The sequence below is a fragment of the Schistocerca piceifrons genome, chromosome 4 (assembly GCF_021461385.2).
Source record: "Schistocerca piceifrons isolate TAMUIC-IGC-003096 chromosome 4, iqSchPice1.1, whole genome shotgun sequence".
NCBI classification, from domain to species: domain Eukaryota; kingdom Metazoa; phylum Arthropoda; class Insecta; order Orthoptera; family Acrididae; genus Schistocerca; species Schistocerca piceifrons.
In genome coordinates, this window is record NC_060141.1 from 357,557,683 (window position 1) to 357,583,262 (window position 25,580).

General features: G+C 40.5%; 1 protein-coding gene across 1 annotated transcript in view; it reads right to left on the reverse strand.

Annotated features, from left to right (window-relative positions):
- Positions 1-2,305: 2,305 nt before the first annotated feature.
- LOC124795833 (facilitated trehalose transporter Tret1-like) overlaps positions 2,306-25,580 on the reverse strand; it is a 66,078-nt gene continuing 42,803 nt past the window's right edge. Inside the window, exons 3-5 of the mRNA XM_047259916.1 lie at positions 20,689-21,090; positions 17,482-17,808; positions 2,306-2,659 (exon numbers count right to left, since the gene is read on the reverse strand). Of these exons, the coding sequence (XP_047115872.1) occupies positions 2,306-2,659; positions 17,482-17,808; positions 20,689-21,090 (1,083 nt within the window). The remainder of the gene's footprint in view (positions 2,660-17,481; positions 17,809-20,688; positions 21,091-25,580) is intronic.

Consider the following 25,580-nt stretch of genomic DNA (forward strand, 5'->3'; position numbering starts at 1 on the left):
GCGAAAGGCAATGGTCCCAAGTTCGGGTCTCTGTCCGGTACACAGTTTTAATCTGCCAGGAAGTTTCATATCAGCGCACACTCCGCTGCAGAGTGAAAATCTCATTCTGCATTATCCCCCAGGCTGTGGCTAAGCCATGACACCGCAATATCTATTCATTCAGGAGTGCTAGTTCTGCAAGTTTCGCATTAGTGCCTCTGCAATGTTCGGAAGGGGGGCGACGAGGTACTGAAAGAAGTAAAGCTGCAAGGACGGGGCGTGAGTCGTGCTCAGGTAGCTCAGTTTGTAGAGCACTTGCCCGTGAAATGCAAAGGCCTCGAGTTCGGGTCTCAGTCTGGCACACAGTTTTAATCTGCCAGGAAGTTTCATATCAGCGCACACTCCGCTGCAATGTGAAAATCTCATTCTGGAAACATCCCCCAGGCTGTGGCTAAGCCATGACACCGCAATATCCATTCTTTCAGAAGTGCTAGCTCTGCAAGTTTCGCAGGAGAGCTTCTGTTCAGTTCTCAAGGTAGGAGACGATGTACTGGCAGAAGTAGGGCTGTGAGGATGGGGCGTGGGTCATGCTCAGGTAGCTCAGTTTGTAGAGCACTTGCCCACGAAAGGCAAGGTCCCGAGTTCGGGTCTCCAGCCCGCACACAGTTTTAATCTGTCAGGAAGTTTCTTATCAGCGCACATTCCATGGGAGAGTGAAAATCTCATTCTGGTAACATTCCATTAGCTGTGGCTAAGCCATGACACCGCAATATCCATTCTTTCAGGAGTGCTAGTTCCGCTAGTTTCGCAGGAGAGCTTCTGTAAAGTTCGGAATGTATGAGGTGAGGTACTGGCAGAAGTAAAGCTGTGAGGACGGGGCGTGAGTCGTCCTCGGGTAGCTCAGTTGGTAGAGCACTTGCCTGCGAAAGGGAAAGGTCCCGTGTTCGAGTCTTGGTCCGGCACATAGTTTTAATCTGCTAGGAAGTTTCATTTCAGCGCACACTCTGCTGCAGATTGAAAATCTCATTCTGGAAATAGCTGAACCTTAACATTCAAATGGAAAGTAGAGTGGTAAATAACAGAAAGAGAGATTCTACTGCTTCATACAATATTTCAATGGTTGTCATACTAAAGGGGCTAATTATCAAAACGTACATTCTAGGTTATTCAGCATAAACTTTATTCTAACAAGCAGAATATAAATATGCCGTAACTTCACACTAACACTTGTATCATTGACTTCAGGAAAGCAAGTTATCACTTGGTAAAATCCAAAATAACTAATGAACATTTGCTTTTGAATAAATTTGAGCTGAAATGCTAATGGCGCTAATAAGTCCATCAAACAAGTTTTGCAGTGTTAGTATCTCTAGTAATCATTTTACTCTTTTGTCTCGGCACAGGTCACATTAAAAGTTATTGTACGCCTCAGGCCGTTGTTCCATCACACTTTTGAGATCTCTTTTCCTCTATGAATACTATCCTTTTGCATCAGTGACCTCATTGAATGTGGTCGTTTTGGAATCTTCACATCGCTGCCCTCTTTTCAGTACTCATTTCCCATCTCTCAGTTGCACCAAATGTCTATTTTTCTGAACAACACAAACGTTGGCGGCTTTAATCCACGAGGCAGAACTTCTGTTAGTGTCATTTGTAATAATGATCATACCAGCTGCTTGATGAAAATCCATAATATGTCTTTCATCTGAAAAACTTTAAGAGGTTGCTTATTGGATGTTTTGCTATGGTGTTCATTACATCATCAGGAAGAAAATGCTTCCTCACCTCCGCTCACGCTCTCCTTTAGCGTTACCAGATTTTCTGTTACTTCCCTTTGCTGAATTATTCATATAGCTTTCACTATCCATTGAACCGCCGATAAAGACACTCAAGAGTCAGGCTCCAAAATGGCAGGAGCTAGCGGAAGTGTATAATCCCTATGTACAGAACAGCAAAGTCGTTTGACACATTCTACACTTACCACATTGACATGAACAAGTCATAGCAGTACTCTCTCGTCCATCTGTTGGTCTTCGAAGCATCGACCATAATTGGAGAGTGACATTTTAGCATGTAAAAACCATCTTCACATTCCACCTAACGAACTAGAAAACACACTTCGTGCAAAATCGGCTCTTAGCCCTTTAGCACGATTACCCGTATCTTTTAATGTACTCAGATCTTAAAGAAATCTCAAAATCAAGCTAGAGTTGTGTTTTGATACATATTCTTACACATTCCTGCTAAACAGAACTGATTCTGTTTGCGTAGGTCATTTAAGATTCTTGTCTCAGGTTCGGTATCATACATATACATCTCATAAAAATTACTGCACAGCACTTATATCCTCGAGGCTCGTCTTCCGCGTTAAGGACTCACGAGGGAGCCCTTCCGCCTTAGCGCTCATCTCGGCAGTGATGTCCTCCAGAGAACGGCCCTTAGTCTCTGGGATGAAGAACCACGCAAAGATGACCCCGACAAAGCAAGATATGGAGAAGAACCAGAAGGGGACGTAGGTTCCGAAGGAGTCTTCGACCAGTTGGAACAGCTTGGTGGTGCCGAACGCCAGCACCGACAACAGGATGCCGACGCAGGAGTTGGAGACTCCTCTGACGGACGCGGGAGTCAGCTCGTTGCTCAACACCCACAATAATGCGTTGCCTCCCATGTCGTAGGAAATCTGCAACAAGGAAGCCGTTTGTACTTTATATGCACCTGAGTTTTTGTTTAATGCATGATGAAACTGAACTCGACTGATAAAATTCCGGAGCCTGTTCAGGGAAAGTTTCTGTGTTTTTTAGTGCTAGTGACCCGTGATCGTTGGTAATGTTTTACAGAGTAACTGCATATGTGTGATTTTATCTGTTTGTCACCACTATTACCTGATTTTCTGTGCAAATAACATCATAACAATGCGAAAACATGTGCAAAGCGCAGCAAAAGTTTAGGTTTGCCTACTTTTTCCTTAAGAATAATTGCCAGCGGTGGGAATGTAGATGTCGTTAATATATTTCGCACAAATTCATGCACTGATGTCTTACGGGGTATATATTTGAGGTAATTCCTCACTTTGACGAAAAGTGTTCGTTACACAAAAGAAAGTAATTAAAAATAGTTGGGAATATTAGCCACAGCTTCACAGTAGATGAACTCACTTATGAAATTTATTAAGAAATATTCAACTTTATTTGAGAGTAATGTAGATATCCACAGGTACAACACGATAAGGTAAACTGGTCTGCATTACCTTTTATGCATCTAGCTAAGGCACATAAAGGGGTGAAATGTGCAACTGCAAGACTCTTAGACGTTTAATTTCCATGGGTAGTTAGTTAGTTATATGTTCCATAGATCAGTCTCACGGTAACCAATATGATGTGGAACATGTCAAGGGCATAAGGAATGCACGCATGAATATTTTTTATTGCATTCCACATTTCCTTAAATGGCACAAAATTCACATACTATACCTACAGATTTATTTATTCCTATTCAGGAATTCATCTATGGTATAGAAGGATTTGTCAACGAGATAAGATTTGCATTTAGTTTTGAAATTGTTACTGCCGTGTGTCTGAAATTTTATTTCATCTGGTAATTTATCGAAAAGTTTTAGAGCAGCATAGTTCACGCATTTCTTTGCCAAAGATAGGTTAAGTAGAGATCAGTGTAAGTCTTTCCTTCATTTGGTGTGATAATCATGAATGTCACTTGTTTGAAACTGGTCCATGTTGTTGAGAACAGATTTCATCACCGAATAAATGTACTGTGAGGCTTTTGTAAGAATTCCTAACATTAAAGAGATGCCTACAAGATGTCTGGTTATGAGCCCCATGCATTATTCTAACCTCTTTCTTTTCAGCAGTGAATATTTTTTTCGTAAGTGTTGAGTTGCCCCAAAATATTATACCATATGACATCAGAGAGTGAAAGTATGCAAAGTATGTCAGCTTGCTAACTTCTATATCCTCAAAATTAGCAATTATTCTGATTGCAGAAATTGCTGAACCTAGTCGCTTTAGGAGATCCCAAATATGACTGTTCCTATTAAGGTTCTCATCTGTATGTCCACCGAAAAACAAATAGTATGCTCTACCCTGGCTACTGACTTCTGTTGATATGTTATATTTATTGATGGAGCTGTACTCCTTGCAGTAGAAATTTGGATGTAGTGTCTTTTTTAAAATTTCAGGGCAAGCCCACTCACAGAAAACCAATCAGTATCGTTTACATGACATTATTTGTATCATTTTCTATTGGATTAACTCTTTAATAGTAGTACTATCTATCCAAGTGGTTACTTATCCTCTCTTCTAACAAAGGTCCATACTGATATGATTTTCTTGCCAAAGTTGTTAATTTAATCTATAATATTCATATATTTTTGATTTTCTGGCAACTTTTCTCAGTATTTTACAATAATTTTTATAGTGTAAAATTACTTCTGAGTCTTTACTAATTCTTGCTGCCTCATGCAATTTTCTTTTCCTTTCTGAAGACACATTAATGCTTGTAGTGATACAAGGTTTCTTTGATAACTGTTTGGTGTTACATTTCGTGGTTTACATTTTAGTAATTTAGTAATTTTTTTATCAAGAAATATGTTGCATTTATCATTGACATTATATACATCTTCCCATTTAACATTTCTTAAACTTTCTCTGAAGTGCCACACAGATACCAGGTTGACCTGCCTTACATTTTTACTTAATGGTTTCTTCCCCAAACTGTACACCTTGCTAATATTTGTAAGTTAATCAGTTGTGCATCATGGTCTGATAATCCATGTACCACAGGGAAAGCATATGTTAGTTTGACATCCTCTTGCTGCACAAATAGATTATCAATTAGAGTGCTACTGTATTGAGCTATACATGTTGGGAAATTGGTCACGAATTCTAAGTTATATATCATTAATAACACTTCTAGTTCACTTTTCCTATCAGAACTGCTTAGAAAGTTTACATTGAAATAACCACAGATTAGTAACTACTTCTATTCGTGTGACAGACAGCATTGTATGGAATCAAATTTTTTATGAAAGCTCCCAATCTCCCAATGGGGACCTGTACACTATTGCTAATATCAGTACTACATTATCTAGTTCACAATCAAAAACTTGAGGTGTTTATCGACAGAAAATTTGCTTACTTCTACAGTTTTGTACTTATACTCTTATTTTGTTTAAATGGCAACTCCTCCTTTATCCATGCTAGATTTGCAAATGTAAGACTCTTATACTGGCAATTTCTATTTCCACAGTTACATGGTGTTCAGACAGACATAGCACATCAATCTCATTCTTATTTTTGAGATAATCTAAACACATAAACAGCTCATCTACTTTACTTTTAAGATTTTGAGACAAATAGCAGTGATTTTTTCAGATGCAGTCTGAAGAAGTTTTGCTTTAGCGCCAGTTACTATACTGTAACGAATTCTGGACTAGAAATAATTAGCCATTTATACCTGAAGAAAGCTTTAAATGATCGACATATGACTATATACATACTTTTCACTTTTAATACGTGCCATATTTTGTTTTGTTTTCAAGTTAAACATCGTTATCTTCACAGTGAATTAGATTTCCAGAACATGTAACTAACTACATCCTCGTCGACAGTTATTTTATTGTCATTGCACTTCAGAACTCAATAAAATTTCGAGTAAATTATCGATTTTAATCAATAGTATGTATAAATAGATACACATTCATAGATAAGGCCGTAATATACCACATGTGCATTGTCCAAAAAAAAAAATTCAAATTGCTTCAATTTCCCCGCTCCAACAGAAGTTGCAAGAGGTATGCGTTGATTATAACGGAATTTAGGAACTGCAAAACGTTTTTTGTGCTAGAGTATATAACGTATTAAATATACATGAGGCTGTTAGTTGTTTGACAAAAACACTTTATTTCGTTGAAAATAAGCTGATTAAGCTCCCTTGTGCAACATCAAGCAACCTTATGGTGAACACAATAACAGAATCTTCGAGTGACTCCAAACATACACAAAAAACGTACTCATAGTAAAAGAATACGTCTATCAACTGTACCATTTTCACTTTTATTCTTTTGTTTCGGAGCACCTTACCTATGACATGCATCAATACATACTTTTGTGCATGCTTCTTTCAGGTATGATACAAAAAATGACAGAAGTAATAGTGTAGTTAAATTTTCTGTCTAGAAATTAGTGTTCATCCATGACACATCGTTAAAAAAAAATAAAAAAGTTAAAGAAACGTTACAAAACTTTGGCAAAGACCAAATGCTACTAAACTGAAGTCGGTTATATTTAAAAAAAATTGAGTTGGAAGTGATCGTATACTCGTTAGATACAGAATAAAATAGACAAGCAGGAATCTGGAACCGTAGATGACGGAAATTTATCCCATGAACCATGGGCAGGGTGGCTTGCATGCCTCAATGATACGGGTAGTCTTATTAGATTAGATTAGTTTTTCGTTCCACAGATCCGTGCTGCGGAGATCCTCGTGGATTTGGAAAATGTCATTTTTTAAGCTGAAATTACAATACTATTAGTATGAATGTATACAATACATCATTTGTTTTTATTAAAAAATTCGTCAATGGAGTATAAGGAGTTGCCCACTAGCAAGTCTTTCTGGCTCCTCTTAAACTGATCTTTATTTGTAACTAAATTTTTTATGTTTGCTGGCAAATTATTGAAGATGAGTGTTACTGAGTAGTGGACCCCTTTTTGAACTAAAGTAAGTGCTTTTAAGTCCTTGTACAGATATTTTTTGTTCCTGATATTGTATGTATGCACTGAGCTGTTTTTTGGAAAAACAGATATATTATTTAGGACAAATTTCATTCAGGAGTAAATATACTGAGAGGCAGTAGTTAGTATACCCAGTTCTTTGAAGGGGTTTATTTACAGGACGTCTGTGAATTTACTCCACAAATAATACGTGTTACACGCTTTTGGACTCTGAAAACTTTTGTTTGACTTGAAGAGTTACCCCAAAATAAATATACGTCCGTAAATGCTTTATTTATCATGTCGACGCCCTAATTGGCTTTTGAACGTCTGTGGGTATCGAGATGAAATTGATGTAACGATATTGCCTCGCAGTTATTACTTTACTGAATGTTAAAGAGAATAAACGTAGGTGCAACCACAAGGAGTGTTTGGTGAGAGACCAGACAAACATGTGGTTCCTGAAAAGGACCAGCAGTCTTTTCAGTAGTTGTAGGGATTGGATGATTGATATGGCTTGTAATATTGGGACTGGATGATTGATATGGCTTGCAACATCACCAACATGCTCTTGCTGTGATGATACTGTGAAAGACTGAAAGCAAAGGGGTATTACAGTCGTAATGTTTCCCAAGGGCATGCAGCTGTATTGCATGGTTAATTAATGAAGAAAACATACCCCTGGGTAAAATATTTCGGAGGTAAAGTTGGATCTGTGGATGGCGACTGTTCAGAAGGATGTTCTCGGGAAAAACAGGAATGGTATTCTATGGGTGTGAACGTAGAATGTTAGGTACCTTAATTGAGTAGATTGGCAAGATAATTTTGAAAGGGAAATTGATAGGTATTTATAGTGGGAGGTAGTGAAGTGAAGCAGGAACACTACGCATTCTGGTTATATGAAAATAGGATTACGAATACAAAGTCAAGGAAGTCTAATGGAGGGGGGTCTAACAACGCAGGTAAGTTTGAAAGAATCTAAGGAATTTGCTATATTCAGCAGGAGCATTAGCCAACGATTGACTGAAAGATGGGAAAGGAATACAAAAGAAGACGAACAGGTACCATTGAAAGATGAAATGGTGCAGGCAGCAGAGGGTGAAATAGGCAAAAAGAAAAGCGCAGAGGAAATCCTTGTATAACGTAAGAGGTATTGATCTACTTGATGAAAAAATATATGTAGTTGCAACAAATAAAGGAGATACAGGCAATATAAACGTCTAAAATATGGGGTAGAACTGGTATGCAAAACTGCAAAGCAGGGGCAGTTAGTCAAGAAATGCAAAAAAGTGTAAGTATGTATAACTAGGGGCAAGATAGATGGCGCCTGTAGTGAAATTAAACAAAGCATTGTAGAAAAGAGAACAAATGTGAAAACTTCGCCGATAACAAACCAGCACCAATCAAAGAAGGGAAACTAAAACGTGGAAGGAATGTGTAGAAGGGCTATGCATAAGAAACTAACTATAGCCAAGTTATAGAAATAAAATAACAAGTGAATAAATAATGAGTTGGGAGATATACTGCAAGAAGCATTCGACAGAACTCTAATGGACCTAAGTCGAAACAAGGGCCCTGGAGAAGACGTTATTCTTCTAGAAATATTAAGATACTTGGGAGAACGCGCCATGACAAAAGCATTCCGTCTGATGTAGAAGATACGGGGTGGATAAAAATATGGGACCACCAAAAACAGAAAACATCACCAAGCTAATATGGTGTAGGAAAACAGTCGGCATTTAAAACAATTTCCATTCGTTTCTGAATGGATGAATACAGGTGTTATAAGGTTTTCAAGAGAATCGTATACCATTTTTCCTGCAAAATAGTGGCAAATTCAGATGACGATGATGGTGGTGGAGAACGATCACTCACCCTTGTCTCCAAAGTCGACCACAAAATCTCAGTAATATTGAATCTAAAGACTAAGGTGGCCACAAGAATTACGATAGTTCGTCCTCATACTCACAAAGGCAGTCCTGGACGATTCGAGCTGAATGAAAAGGGGGGGGGGGGGGGAGCTGTAGTCTTGGAGCACAGCTTCACCATTGGAGAACAAACGTTGTACCACGGTACGGACGTGAAGAGCCAAAATGGTCACAAGATCCTTGGCAGTAACGCGACTTTGCAGTGTACCCGTAAGGCTCATGGAATACCACGATATGGCTATCCAAATCATCACCGAACCTCCATCATGGTTCACTCTTGGAACGTTAACATAGCCAGAAGTTGGAAACAGTGTGAAATAAGATTCAATAGATAAAATGGCATTCGTCTATTGCTCGGCAGTTAAATTCTTATGCCTTTGGCACCACGTTTTCCTGTTATAGGCCTTTTTATCACTTATGAGTCAATGTGGAATTTCTGCCCGCCCTGCAAGTCACTACTTACGGAGCGGCTTTCGTGTTGTTTTGAGGCTGACTGGTTTCGCGAGTGCAACATTCTGATATGCATTAACTCATGCTGTTGCTGTCCTTTTAATTCTAGCCACAATACTCTTCAGTGGCTGCCTGTCACAATCAGTCAACACAAATTCTCGTCTGCGTTGAGTCTCAGCGGATAATGTTTTCCCGCTTTCCCTATATGCGGTATATATCTTCGGTACGAGATCTCTTGAAACGCCAAACACTTCGGCTACCCTGGTTGCGGAATCACTGATCGTACGTGCACGAACACTTTGCCCACGTTCGAATTAAATTGACTCCAATATAATGCAGTTAGTACACAGAAATTCGTTCTGACCAAGGATGCCACTATTACAATGAAATGACAATCCTTAGCTGCTTACAGGCGTTGACATACGTCAACGGGGACAGATGAAAATGTGTGCCCCGACCGGGCCTCGAACCCGGGATCTCCTGTTTACATGGCAGACGCTCTATCCATCTGAGCCACCGAGGACACAGAGGATAGTGCGACTGCAGGGATTTATCTCTGGCACGCCTCCTGCGACACCCACATTCCCAACGTATTTTCCCGCACTACAGTCGTAGTGCCCTCACCCAAGATACTCATTACTCGCGGCGCGTTGCCGATTCCCGTAAGAGTTCGTGCACTTTTTGTGCATCCGCACAGAAGAAGGAGATGGTCAAGTGGCCGGTGAGCCTTATCTATATATGTACTAAGATGGTATCTGTTCTTTAGGACACTGCACAAGGGCAGTTCTTGGTGAAATAGAACATCAAAACCTGCAGACTTGGAAGGCATCTGCATTTATGTTGAAGAACAACGAAACTTTGTCTCGAAATCAAAATCCAAGAAGATTCTGGTCGTATGTGAGATATGCTACCGTCAAGACATAATAAATGCCTTGTCTGCGCAGTAGTAATCGAAATACTCTAGACGACAGCGATACCAAAGCAGAGTTACTAAACATAGCCTTCTGAAATTTCTTCACCAAAGAAGACGAAGTACATACTCGTGAATCCGAATCAACAACAGCTGCTAACATGATTGACGTAGAAGTAGATATCCTCTGAGTAGTGAAGCAATTTAAATCACTTAACAAAAGCAAGTCTTCACGGTCCGACTGCATACCAGGTAGGGTCCTTTCAGGCCATGATGTTACAATAGCTCTATACTTAACAACCATACACGACCGTTCGCTCGGCGAAAGATCCGTGCGCGAAGACTGGAAAGTCACGCCAATATTCGAGAAAGGTTGCAGTAAAGATCCACTAAATTATAGGTCCATATTACTAACGTCGATATGCGACAAGACTTTGGAACACAAACTGTGTTCGAACGTTTTCTCGAAGCGAACGGTCTATTGACACACAGTCAACACGGATTTAGAAAACATCATTTTTGGAAACATATCTAGCTTTTTACTGAAATCAAGTGTTGAGTGCCATTGACAAGGGATTTCAAATTGTTTCAGAATTTTTAGATTTCCAGAAGGCTTTTGACATTGTACCACACAAGCGGCTTGTACTGGAATTGCGTGCTTACGAAATATCGTCTCTGTTCTGTGACTGGATTCGACATATCCTGTCAGAGAGGCCACAGCTCGTAGTAACTGGCGGAACGTCATCGAGTAAATCAGATGTGATTTATGTTGTTCCCCATGGTAGTGTTATATGCCATTTGCTGTTTCTTATCTATATAAACGATTTAGGAGACAATCTGAGCAGCCGTCTTAGGTTATTTCCAGATGATGCTGTCGTTTATCGTCTAGTAAAGTCATCAGAAAATCAAATCAAATTGTAAAACGATTTAGAAAAGACATTTGTACGGTGCGGAAATTGGCAGATCATCCACGAGTGCGACAAAGCAATCCGTTGAACTTCGGTTACATGATAAATCCATCAAATCCAAAGGCCGTAAACTCAATTAAATATCTGCGAATGACAATTATGAACAACTTCAATTGGAAGGAACACATAGAAACAGTTGTGGGGAAGGCTAACCAAAGACTGCGGTTTATTGGCAGGTCACTTAGAAAATTTAACAGAGCTACTAAAGAGACTGTCTAGACTACACTTGTCCATCCTCTTTTAGAATACTGCTGCGCGGTGTGGGATCCTTACCAGAGAGGAATGACGGAGAACATCGAGAAAGTTCAAAGAAGGGGAGCACGTTTTGTATTATCGCAAAATAGGGGCGAGAGTGTTACTGAAATGATACAGGGTTGGGGGTGGGCATCAGTAAAACAAAGGCGTTTCTCATTGCGGCAGAATCTTCTCACGAAATCTCAATCACCAACTTTCTCTTCCGATTGCGAAAATATTTTGTTGACGCTGATCTATATAGGGAGAAACGATCACAATAAAGTAAGGGGAAATCAAAGTCGCAAAGAATGATATAGGTGTTCGTTTTTTGCGCTCGCTGTACGAGATGGGAATAATAAAGAAATACTGTGAAGGTGGTTCGTTGAATCCTCTGTCAGGCACATAAATGTGATTTACAGAGTATCCATATAGACGTAGATGTAGATGAAACACTCATTTCTCGCAGTGTTTCATATTTTAGTCCAATGCCCGTATGTGGAAAAGGTATTACAATAAAGAAACCAAGATCAGCAGAAAAGGGTTACGTTGTTTAGAAATATTTTGGTATTGAGGAGTAGGAGTTGTTCTTTTAACAGGAAACATAGCAAGTTACTCCACAGATACAGATAAAGTCAAAGGAAAATTATTGGGAATAATGAACCCCAGAGGAGACAGTTCTTCACGCCATAACACGAAGGCAGAAAACCTTCTTGCGATCCTGAACACAAATGGCCAGACAAAGAATGTAAGAACGTCAACAATACTTAAATACTGTCTAAGATTTTCGAAACATAATTTTGCATTCTATCTTACTTTTCATCTTCAGAAAATAAATGAGTATCAATCACTGATGAGTAAAGGTGCCGGTTATCTAAGGGTATGGGGTAGTGAACAAACTGTGTTGCGCCTTAGAAACAGAGACTATGAATTTGTGGATCTATTCTAGGGTTGTATCGGTTATAACCAAAATGTTTCAGGTGGGGACGTGACACAACTAGTAATATTTGTGTTATGAGTCAGCCGTTCACACTTTCCAGAATGTCCTGAAAACTCGAGGATTCTGCAAGAGAGAGTAGTTGGAGTAGTGTACAGAAATAATCGCCCGTGACAGATGAATAAGCGTTTCAATGCCCCAATGTTCGAAGGTGAAACAGAGTGTTTTCGTGATAAAATGAAGAAGTTCTTGAGTAACGATTAAAAATGGAGACAGTATACAAAATAAGTGTTTCATGCCATGTAACACAACCTGAAACATTATTATAGCACCAGAAATGATGACAAGTTGTATCATGATTAATGCATGTAAAATCACTGCACAAAATAACTACTAGCGTTATATGAGACATAATGAAACGTGTCCCATAAAGAATGCAGCTCCTCAAATGCTAGAATGGAATGAATTCTGAAAGATGATTTGTACCTTTAGTTCTATAAAATACAATGTCACAAGTTCTAAATCTAAATGATCGTGAAAAGTGCCGAGGATTTCCTCATTGGGCCTATGGGAAACAAACATCAGACGATTTCATCAAGAAAATAATCATCACTGATGAGGCACACTTTCTGTTCAATAGTTTCTTGAAGAAGAAAATTACGGAATTTGGGGAGCAGAAGACCCTCGAGCCGTTGCACCCACAACGAGTGACTGTGTGATACGGTATTTCGTCTGAGGGCGTAACTGGGACCTACGTCTTTTGAAGATGGCAGGCAGGAAAGCATTAACTATGGAAGGCAAACACTACTGCAATATATTATGAGAGTTTTGGTACTTTTAACCGAATCGCATGAACGACGAAGGGGTTTCGTTTCAAGAAGATGACGCAAGCTGTTTCATTTGGACTGCAGGAATGGACTTGTAACGAGAGCATACATCATCACACGTAGCATACCCTGCAATAACGTGTAAACTACTTACTTCATCAATAAATTTCAGTGTTATCATGTACTCAAAAGTTGCATACTTTATGGGACACCGTTCAATAAACAAAGTTGCATTAAGGCAGCAAATAAAAAGGTATATCCTTTATTAACCCGAAGGTTGGTTTGAACACCAACTATTGTGCTAAGGAAGGTAGGATGTCATTCCTTCCACTGAACTTTGAAGTGACCTCCTCAGTCAGTTGTTTGGCTACCTACATTCTAACGTGGCCACCGAACCATGGCACGTCTCAGAATTTATCACAGTGACAAATCATGTGAGAAGTGAAAGAAGTGACTGGGGACAGATTAAGATCCTAAGACTGACTGGGAATCAAATCTTAGATGTTTTGGATCCGAACTGCAAACGATAGAACATGAAGTACGGAAGCATATATACGTAACATAAAAATAAACACACTGTAATTTGCATAATCTCTTCACTTTTCTGAAATACTTGTCAATATTGTGCATATTAGATCTGTTCTAAATTTAATTATCGAATTGAAGTTTGCCTGTGGATATGTGTCAGTTTTATTTATGGCGTTTAACGCGTTTCTTGACTGATAAAGTTTTGTCACATTACATAGCAAAATATTATGAGATTTAGTTATTTAATGTGTGCTTGATTTGTGGAAACAAGTGTCACCTATCTGATCAAAAACAACCGTACACCTATCTCATCTATGCTCAAAATCTGTTCTAGTTAAAAATAATCAATCTCATTCATTTAGATGTGAAATAAACGAGCTCTCATCCCATGAAAAACCGGGAATTGATTTTTTAAGACGGAGGAAAATTTTACAATGTTGGTAATTTTTTTATTGTTACAAATAAGGGCTGTCAACATAGAGTATGCCATAATTTTACGTAGAGCAGCCATAATGTTTACACAGATGTCCTTTTTTGTGCTTGGAGAACCTATCTGTTGACCTTTCTCTGTAATTCTGTGTTTCAAGTTAAATTGTCACAGGTAAATAAGAAACTCAAGCGCAAATCTTTATTATCTTCATGGATGTGAAAGACATATTCATAATTAAAATTTTCCCAAGCAACTTTATTTCGTTTACATTTCAGGTTAATTCGACATTAAGAAGTCACGTAAGTGTTTTAACACTGTGAACAGCTTTTTACATACGTGCAGTGAAGTGACTTTCGTTTCCTAGAAGCGCGAATTAAATCCAAAATAAAGACAGCATATTACTACTACTTCGTCTGTAAAATAAACCTCGGCACCTAATGTTTCCTGTAATTCAGGTTCTGTAAATTTACTTTGTTGGTTAAGTAAAACAGTAAAGTCAGTTCCATTCGCAAAAGACCTGGCGAGAACCTTCATATCCTCTGACTGATTGTTATTTTTGTACGGCGGCTGCTGTTAAACATGGAATGTCGAAACAAAAAGCTGACCATCGCTTATTCAACGGTGCCATCAGATACAATACTAGTACCGTATGGAGAAAGGCTGCCTGTTCCTATGTGTCGTAGAGTCTGATGAAGAGATGGAGGGTGAATGCAAACAGCCGCTCAGTCTTTCTAGCAAGCTCCAGATCATACACAAGAAACGATCTCTCCCAGCGGGACACGTTAAATATCTCAAGAAGAACTTAATGATTTAAATCCGTGGGATTTGCCAAAAAGCAAGGCCGAACTTCTTGGCTCCAGGCTTCCGCAGTGGAATCTCCTCGGAAAAATGTATATAGACGTCAATAAAGAGACTAAACGAGATTCTTTGAAATGGAAAACAATCTTATTGCATACAGTGATGTGCATCTTTGAGAATGGAGCATAGTTCCGACGACTGGAGACTTTCCACTGACTCATCTAAATTTAGCTTAAAATCTGTTTTGCCTCACAACGGAAACACACTCTCGTTTGTTCATGTAAAGTCACACTGTACATATAAAGACGAGATGTGAAAATTTAAAATTTGTCGTGGTAATGTAAATTATAAACTACATCAATGGCAGATATATGTCGATCTAAAGGTTATTGCTATCATAGTCGAATGCAGTTAGAATACACCAAATATTGCTGTCTGCTTTGCGAATGGGACAGTAGCGATAGGAAATTACACCATGTACAAAGTACCTGGCCTGAAACGAAAATGGTGAAGGCCAGAAAACGGAATATGCAGTACACTTTTATTTCCATCTTCACACATAAAGCTAGAACATTTGAAGAATTTAGAGATAGCTTTGAATCGAGGATAAGATTTCAAGTATTTTAAAAGAAAATTCCCACATTTCAGTGATGCTAAGATGATAAACAGACTATTCCTTGGACTGCAAATTCGAGAACTGTTTAAGGAAAAAGAAAGTAGTCTCCGAGGTCCTCAATCATGTCTACAGTTTCTTGGGAAATCAAATAGCTGAAAATTAGGGTGTAGATATTAATGAATTAATAAGGACGTAGGCCCACCAAGGGGCAGGTCGCAATATGTCGCTCAGGATCCAGTTTTTGGTCTCACATTTCGACTTCTTTCCAGCCATGTGGGACACTGTGAGTGAAGAGTACGGAGAGCCCTTCCATGAAGACATTTCAGCAATGGAAATAAGGTGTCAGGGCAAATGGAACTCATCTGTACTTACAGAGGGCTGTTGGAATGTTACGAGAGGGGCCGCAGAAGCAGATTACGAACGAAAATCACAAAAACAGAAGCGCTCAAGCGTATAATTATGTAGGTAAAACCCAAAAGAGAGACATTTCATACGTATTTATATATAAATAAATATCTTTGACCCAAGAGCTATCAAAAGTTCCTGGGCCCATATTCTTACTTTTTGGCCTCAATTTCGGTGGAATAGTCTATATTTGTAAAGAATGGAGGCAACTCTAAATTTTTTGAAGAACAGTGATTAGTGGGCATTAACACGTGGTGTGTTCCGTGAGGTATCTGAAACTCTGTGTATGAGTGACAGTGCATTATTCCTCAAGAGACGACACCACAGAAGGTAGTGATGTGTGGTACTGTGATCTAGAGAGAAGGCGACTCATCCCAAAGATGTTCATTGCGTTAACGTCTGGACTCTCGACAGGTGAGTCCATTTTAGGAATTTTACTGCAAAAAAACCGTTGCCTCACAGATGCTGCTTTATACCAGGGGGTGCATTGTTATTCTGATACAATCATCGTCTCCTAACTGTTCCTCTGCTGTACGCTGAACACAGTGTTGTATAATGTATTCATATCCTTCTCCATTTAGTTTTTTCACAATTACTAGAAAAACGCCAATGGCGTAACATCACCTCCTCCATACTTCACTACTGCCACTATACATGATGGCAGGTAGTCTTCTCCAGGCATATGCCAATACCAAACCCTTCTATCGGACTGCCACAGGGAATTTGCTGATTTAGAGCACCAGATCGCTCGTTTCCAGTCGTTCGCTGGCCATTGGCGTTGCATTTTATGCCACTTTAAATACCGCTTAGCACTGACTACCCAAATGAGTTAGTCGTGGGGAGCCGCTCGACCGTTGTACTCCGTTCTTCAAATGGTTCAAATAGCTCTGAGCACTATGGGACTTAACATCTGTGGTCATCAGTCCCCTAGAACTTAGAACTACTTAAACCTAACTAACCTAAGGACATCACACACATCCATGCCCGAGGCAGGATTCGAACCTGCGACCGTAGCAGTCGCGCGGTTCCGGACTGAGCGCCTAGAACCGCTGGACCACCGCGGCCAGCACTCCGTTCTTTTCAAGTCCCAACCCTCACGAGTGATTTCTTCCGCTAATTCCTGGAGATTTTTCTGGGACCATCTTCCACAATAGCCGACAGCGCCGTGACTTGTCCCTTCGCATTTCCATTTTCAATCACATCACCAATAATCGACTGGGTCAACACTGGACTTGTCTCTGATAGATTTATTCATTCAGGTAACATCCAATGGGTAGTCAACGTTCGATGTTACAGAACTCTGACCGCCCCAGTCTGCTGTCTACTACTTCTCTATAGCCAACACAACACTCTCTGCCTGTTTTTATACTGGCACCCTTTATATTGGCGGGTGTGCCTCTCCTGACATCTAGTGGTCAATTCTAGACGCCACAGGAGGGCCGGATACTTTTCATCAGATAGTGTATGTTCGTATGAATAAAAGAAAAATAAACACACTGCGTACTGCATTAGTCAGAATTATTCTCCACTGTTTTTTGAATACTTCGTAATACTGTGCATGTCAAATTTATTCAGATTTTGAATATCGAATTAAAGTTTCCTTCAGGACTTTGTGGCAGTTACACTCGACAGGCTACATAATATATAATTTTTAGATATTATTATATAACTCATACTTGATTTATGGAAACAAATATATACGAGAGTATTCGAGATGAGTAGACGAGAAGATTAATGTTTGCTTACGTAGTATAGAATGAGCGCTGTCAATGGTAGCCAGAAGAGGCTGTCGACGGTTCCTTTATTGCCGAATTTCATCAAGTAGAAGTACGTTCCCAGTGCTGCCACAGTTACAGCGCAGCCTCCGAAGGAGAAGAGTACGAGGGGTCTCCTGCCCACTCGATCCACGAGGAGGACTCCGAGGATGTTGAAGGCGACCTGGACGGCGCAGAGGATGATGGCCGACACGCTGGCGTCTAGTGAGCTGCCGGTGGTCTGGAAGATCTGCGTCGAGTACACGCCCATGGTGGCGCTGCCTCCGAACACCAGCACGATCACGTAAGTAATCGACAGCTGTCATAAGGAAAGAACAGTCTCAATTTATTGACAAGAGGACCAATTTAGCTGACAGATATTCAGCACGAACATAGAAGTTTTCAAGACACAAAGGAATTAAAGACATTAGCTGCCAGTGAGCATTGATTTATTTCAATGGGCAGGTTGAAAATTTGTGCCCGACTGGGATTCAGACCTGGAACTCACGCTTGTTTGGCAGATGGTCTGATCACTACGACATACGGACACAGTGGTCACCACAATCGGACGGGCTACTCTGGCACGCCTCCTGTCAGACGCAAATTCTCATCTGATAATACATACTAATGATGTAACACCCCTGCTCATTAGTCGCATTACATGTTGTATCTCACCAATTCCTGTTAGAGTTACAGCTTGGTGTGCACCTACACTGAAGATATCATTGGCTGTCTTCACCTAAACTATTTACATGTGACGTCTGTTCTTTCGGACATGTCCAAAAGAGCAGACACCAGCTTGATCCTGCAGCCAATATGAATCAAGACACCAAGGAATTAAAGACATCAGCATTGATTTACATGACTGGGGCAAATTAAAAAAAAATTGTCAGACTTATATTCAAACCCAGATCTTCTGATTACTAGGCACATGCGCGGACGACTGCACCATCTGGACACAATGGTTACCATAACCTGAAGGACCACTCTAGCCCACCTCCCGTCATACCCAAATTCTCAGCTTATACCACACACCATTGACGTAGTGCCCTGCTCAGTAGGCATTGACTTACAACAACGGGGCAAGTAGAAAAGTCTGAAAGAACAGACACAACATATATATAATTAAGGATAAGACAGCCGATGGTTCCTTCAGAGCAGGTGTACACGAAGCTCGAACTCTTACATGAATCGGCGAGAAACCGCGAGTAAAGAAGTGAATGAGCATGGACACTAAGTCAGTAGTGTGTCGTATCAGTTGAGAATTTAGATCTAACGGAAGGTCAGCTAGGGTAGTCCATGCATTTGTGGTGAGCACACGCAGCATACTACAATTATAAGAAGATGACCTTCGTTTTAACCAGTGTTCGGTCTCCATTTAATGCTTCAGGGCTGAGAGGCGTGATTTATATATAAACTACGATACGTCTCCGACTGCGGAAGAAGTTTCCGGAGGTAAAAACGCAGCTAACCATTGCCACTAAAGGCTTCCAACTATTACCCAAGACAAAAAACAGATGCCATTAACACATTGGTGAACAGAGCCGATAAAATTTGTGAGCCGATCAGATGAATGGCTTACAGTAGGCTTTCAAGTAAAATGGATATTCCAATTAGGTGGATCCAGCACTCAGATGCAGAATAGAGAAAATCGGGATCTATGAGGAACAACTGTCGCCAACTCGTAAAGTTTTCCTAACGATTATTAACAAAAATTTAGACCGCATCGGCAAAGTGTAAGCCAAATATTGCGTTGAAACTATCTTTACAACCACCAAGAAGGTAAAAGAATGATGAATAACCGCAAAAAAATGTACGGCATCCACTACCGACAGCAGAGGTGTGTAATCTTCCGTGCAACTGCGGACAAGCCGGCCGCTGTGGCCGAGCGGTTCTAGGCGCTTCAGTTCGGAACCACGCTGCTGCTACGGTTGCCGGTTTGAATCCTGCCTCGGGCATGGCTGTGTGTGATGTCCTTAGGTTAGTTAGGTTTAAGTAATTCTAGGTGTAGGGGACTGATGACCTCCGATGTTAAGTTCCATAGTGCTCAGAGCCATTTGAACCATTTGAAGTTGCGGACAAGTGTAAAGACAGGGCTGTGTTTACACTTGTCCATAGCTTCGTAAGGTCTGCGCCACACTCGAATTCTACCTCACCTCTTCCAGTCATCTATGGTCCAAACGACATGGTCACAAACGAAGAAGTGGCGCTGCAGGCGGTGCCGTTCTGTTAGTAAAGGCACTCGCGTCGATCGTCTGCTGCCATTGCGCATTAACGTCAAATTGCGCCACACTCTCCAAACGGATACGTTCCGTCATCTATTTCTGCGGTTGTTTCGCGCAGTGCTACTCGTATGTTAGCACTGACAACTCTACATAAACACCGCTCCTCTCTATCGTTAAGTGAAGGCCGTCGGCAACCACTTTGTCAGTGGTGAGAGGTAATGCCTGACATCTGGTCTTCTCAGCACACTCTTGACACTGTGGTTCTCTGAATTCAGAATTCCATAACGATTCCCGAAATGGAGTGTCCTATGTGTATAACTTCAACTACAATTCTACGTTCAAAGTCTGTTAATTCCAGTTGTGCGGCCATAACCACGTTGGAAACCATTTCACTGAATGTCTGAGTACCAATGACAGTTCCGTGAGTGCAGTGTCCGTTTATATCTCGTGTACATATCACCTTCTGTATATATGCATATAACTCACCTCAGCGTGGTTGTAATCGGAAAGAGAAAGGTGTTAAGTTAGATAAAGTGTGGACTTCAATTTAGCGTCAACAGAATGAGAATCTATTATTTTTATTACAGGATGACAGTCGATTATTTTTATTCGAGAACGAATGTGCCAGCCTGGGATAATCTAGCAATCGCCATGAAGCGACGAATAATGGTGACCTGTGTGCAGCTCTATGAATGCGGGACCCATCGAGTCCGTGATGAAATTGCCGTTTTACTTCCATGGTTCCCGCAGTCGGATTTGAAAAGTCAGAGAATACTCGTAGTCTTATGTATGGACCACCCCCTCTCAGACCGGAAGTTTTAACTGAAGTAAACACCGGCCGTGACCACCAATATTGCATGGACAAATAAAATGATTACGACTGCCTGAGAAGTAGGAGAAGACACTCGTGCAACCCGAGAACTAACGCCTCTAAAGATGATAATTGTTGACATAAAGCGGCTATGTTAACTTACAAAGAAGGCCCTCCGTGCGCCGGCGTTCCTCCGCAGTTCCAGGAAGGCGTCCGCGGCGCTGATCTCGTTCTTGGTGCGCTCTTCCAAGGCCCTCTGGATGGCCTCCAACTCGCCTATTACATCGTTATTCGAGCTTTTCCCACGCAATCGCATCAGGGCCTGCGCTGCCTCCTGCGAGCGGTGTTTGGCAACCAAGAAGTACGGACTCTCCGGCATCCACCAGAACGACGCCACAAACACGATGGGGCCGGCCATCATGAACTCCGTCACGCCGTCGAATGGTGCGTACGACGCCACAATCATCATCAGGAAGGCGCCTACACCGGCCATCAGCGGACCAAGCGAGACCAGTAACCCTCTGATGTGGTCCTGTGCTATCTCCACCACATAGAGAGGAAACACCTGTGGGAAAACCGTAAAACATTTTCAATTTTAGCTTTACATACATTCTCATATTTTGTCTCTTAAACAGATGTACATCATTTAATTTAATATTGAAATTCCAGAGAGAAATAGAAATTAATATTACTATTTCTCACTTTTCACGCTGTGGTCGACAACGACCGGAATAACGATGTCGTGACCTTATGAGGCATTCAATGCACAGAGAATCAAATCACAATCACATACACAAAATTTTGTGAGATATAGAAAACTTTTTACTTTATTATTAATCACAGGTGCCTATTATGATTTTAGTGTTCGGTAACATGGAGTGATCTGACAAACTAGTGACCTTAATCTGTATTCCTGGCTGAAAATAGGCAAAAATGTGACAATAATCCCTTCATAATTGATTCCCATTATTCTTTTAACACATCCTCTGATGATGGGGTCGTACGCCATAAGTGCAACGACCACATTGTAGTTAAATGAAGTAGGAGAAAATTTTTGCCCTGAAAACGGGTAACACAATTTTTTAACACAACGCAACAGAAACAGCCAGCACAGAATGGCCTTGTGGAGACAAACATAATGTTTAGGCGTGCCTCATATATTTCTAGATATATTGCCTGATGCATCGGAAAATGACCTGGGTAGGCTCGAAGTAAAAGACTGAATTCAAATCATTGGATTTATTAAAAATTACTTTTGGTTGAACAAAGTTTGAACTGAGTAACAAGCAATGTTCATAAATGCTGTTGTCCTTACGAAATGAAAACTTGGCAGTAATGTAACAGAGAAAATGATCCGTATAGGGCTTACCTCTATGGTAACAAGGGAAAGGATTTTATAAATCTGTGCGTGATCCAACATGTTGCAGCATAGATAAGCGTTGCTGAGGGAAAAGAACAAAAGAAAATGTAGCTGTTACTCATTCCCAGAGACTCGCGGGGCTGATAAACTTAATATTTCGTTAACCGATTTCCACAGGACAAGAACTGAGCGAGAGAAAAACGGATATGAGCTACAGTTACTGAAGCAAGAGAACGAGCATACTGGTCAACCTAAAACATGGTAGTGGAAAGAATTTAGTTTCGTGGCAAAAATTTCAGCAATTCTGAAAGATTTTGGTGCTAGGAATTGTGAATTCAAACAGTCTCCAATGACGGCCTGACTAGCAGTACGCCAGTAAGCAATGGTATTCCGTCTGATTGTCATTGTCTCGTAGTACAGCTGCACGGGGTGACCCCACCGGCCTATCGGATCTCCAACACGTGCAGATTACAGCTCGTCCTGACTTCAACTGCCTACCGTTCCTCCTCTACATTCAGGAGAGGGTGCACGTCTTACGTTCCGGCCAATCACGGGCCTAGCTTCCGGGCACAACACAACCGCGCAATCGGCTCGAGTCAAAAAGCGCGTCATATGGATCCCTAGCTCGTCAGTTTTAACGGACAATTTTTCTAGAAAGATCTACCCCGAATTTGTAGCAAAAAATGTAAACACCCGCCCTCGGATTTGGCGCGTAACACTGTTCCACCTACGCGCACCAAGTCACGGAAGCCAAGAACAGAGAGGGCTCAGGTCTTCTGCCGCAATTTAGTTCCTTGTTCTTCGATTTACCCATCCCCCCCCCCCAACCCGCCCCGCCACCCTTGCTATTGCCCAGTGCAATTCAAAGGTTCAGACCTCCGTTTCTAAGCTCACAGAAAGCAGATAGTTCATCTTAGCCTACAGTCAAATTAACAGAAATCATTTTGATGGCGCTAAGCCCCAATCATAAAGCATTTTTTGAAAGAATGCACCGCCCTGCCATTTGACTGTATACTTCTTGTGTACAGTCTAGGTTTCAGCTCTCACGCCATTATCGAATACAATGATCTTTGACACAATAATATGCTGTATTCCTGTAAGAAGTTAATTTTTTATTATTTGTATCATGTTAAGCAATTGTGTTGAACCGTGTTTTGTCATTCTGCGTAGTACACAGCAAATGATGTGAATGGTCTAAAATCATTGTACTCGATAATGGAGTGAAAGCCGAAATCTAGATTGTACACACGAAATACACAGAAACATAGTCATACGGCGGTTTATTCTTTCAAAAAATAATAAATAAGGAAAAATAAAATAAGAATAAGCAACAAAAGGAATTTCATGCAAGTCAGGGAGTATTCATGAAATAGAGGCTGCTGATCATAAAGGGAAAGTTAAGATTAAATAAAACACATAGTGCACAGTTAACTTCCTATAGGCACTAGTCCAAGTAGAATGTGGTAAAGATGGAATATAAAAACGATAAAAGACCGCAGCTAATTGATGGGTTAAAGTATAACGAAAGATGCTGTATTCCGGTAAGAAGTTAATTTTTTATTATTTGTATCATGTTAAGCAAATGTGTTGAACCGTGTTTTGTCATTCTGCGTAGTACACAGCAAACTTCTTGAATATACAGGGTGTATCAAAAAGAATCATCAGATTCCAAATGATTCAGCCTTACGTTACTGGCCTCCAAGGCCACGTGACCTGACTGTATGTAGTTATTTCATGTGGGGATTTACAAAAGACAATAAACATAAACGTACGTCTTTCATCAGGAAACAGCTTACACAGTTTTGAAATAGTTGAATGATAGTTTGGGTTGGTTTGGGGAACAGACCTAACAGCGAGGTCATCAGTCTCATCGGATTCGCGAAGGATGGGGAAGGAAGTCGGCCATGCCCTTTCAAAGAAACCATCCCGGCATTTGGATAATAGAAGATGCTTTATGTGCTCTCATACTGAATAAGGGAAAATTTTGCAACCTTCAATCCAAAGCAAGATTTTGGACTTTATTCTTAATTACACTGAATGTAATACACTTGTATCTTCCTCATTATTATAATTTTCAGGTGTTATTAACCAGACAGTAAAGAAAACACTTCTTGAATATACAGGGTGTATCAAAAAGAATCATCAGACTCCAAATGATTCAGCCTTACGTTACTGGGTCCAAGGCCACGGGACCTTACTGTATGTAGTTATTTCTTGTGGGGATTTACAAAAGACAATTTATGTACCTCCGTTACCAACAACAATGATTGAACTGAAACATCTCATAACAACAGCTGTGGAAGTTGTAAATCAAGACATGCTCGCTGCAGTGTGGGAACAATTAGAGTACCGTGTTGGCATATGCTGTGCATCTCAAGGAGCGCATGTTGAAGACCTATGTAATGGTATCAGAAAAAGCTTTTTGAGTTTCCCGTTGATCAAAAAACAAAATTCATTGTATATGTTTATTAGTTTCAGAAATACAAACGTGCCAAATAGGAGGATTCTTTTGATACATCCCGTATAACTGTAATTTTATTTTCTGTGACTCCTTATGAAAAATATTTCCAAATATGAAGTCTTGCAGTTAAGACTGTAAGAAAAACGTATGCACCCATTTCTGTTTCCTCTTGCAAAGCTGATGATGCTCTGTCACAGTTTCACAATGTTACGTCCTTATAAAGAGAAAAAGGGGACGCATACGTGGAATCTATAGTAGTAAATTCCCCATGTACTTTTTCTTCGCTTTTGTTACTGTACCGCGTTTGGTATAAAGAAGGGCATGCTGAACGTTACAAAAGTATGTCATAGGATAGCCGGGCTTCTTTCTTAAATCAGTCCGTCAAAATGTACCTCTGGGTTCAGAGTCTGCTTAAATATCGGGAGAAAAGGTGATTTCGTTTGATAACATAACGATCTCACAGTTAGCCAGCTGAAGCCATAACCATCTGTTCTTATCAAATTCTCCAAGTTCCTGGACGGTAATAAGTCTGGGAATTTGGTATTAAGTCCAGGGGACATTTCTTTGCTTGTCTAATGATATCCTTTCAATCATTTGTTGTCTAAATTTGCGAAATTTTCCTACCGGCTTCCACGAATAAACCAAACTCAGTATCATTAGGTTATTAAAAATGTGCTGGTACCAAAAACTTGTGATCAATGGTTGATATTTCACGCTTGGATAATGACATAACTTCATAAGAGACAGTGATATTTTACTGCTCCTGTTTTGACCGGTTACGGAGCCTGGATGTAAGGTCGTGTCAGTAAGTGCAGAGGTTACGCACCCTCACAAATGCCGCTCCAATCCTTAAGAAACAAATGAAGCTAATGCCTTTAGAATTTGCAGAACCATCTCTTTTCCGAGGTGTTATAGTCAGACCTGACTGAACATGACCCCGAAGGTACTCATTGTTCCGTCTGTAATCACTGATTTTCCAGAAGGAAAGAAATATTTTTTCTCTGTCTTTTTCTCTATGTTGGTTGTGCTATTGCAACTTGCAGCAGGGGGCGTCAGCATGAAGGCTTTCAGCTGGAACTCTCACACCATTCCTCGTAGTACGAGTTCACTGCTGGCCATAGTTACGCTGCTTTTGTGTAATACTTCTCTTCCAAAATGACCAACGCTGAACTTGATTCCTTGTGCTCTGGTCGTTTCATACGTCCCTCCAAACTGCATTCACATGACATGATTG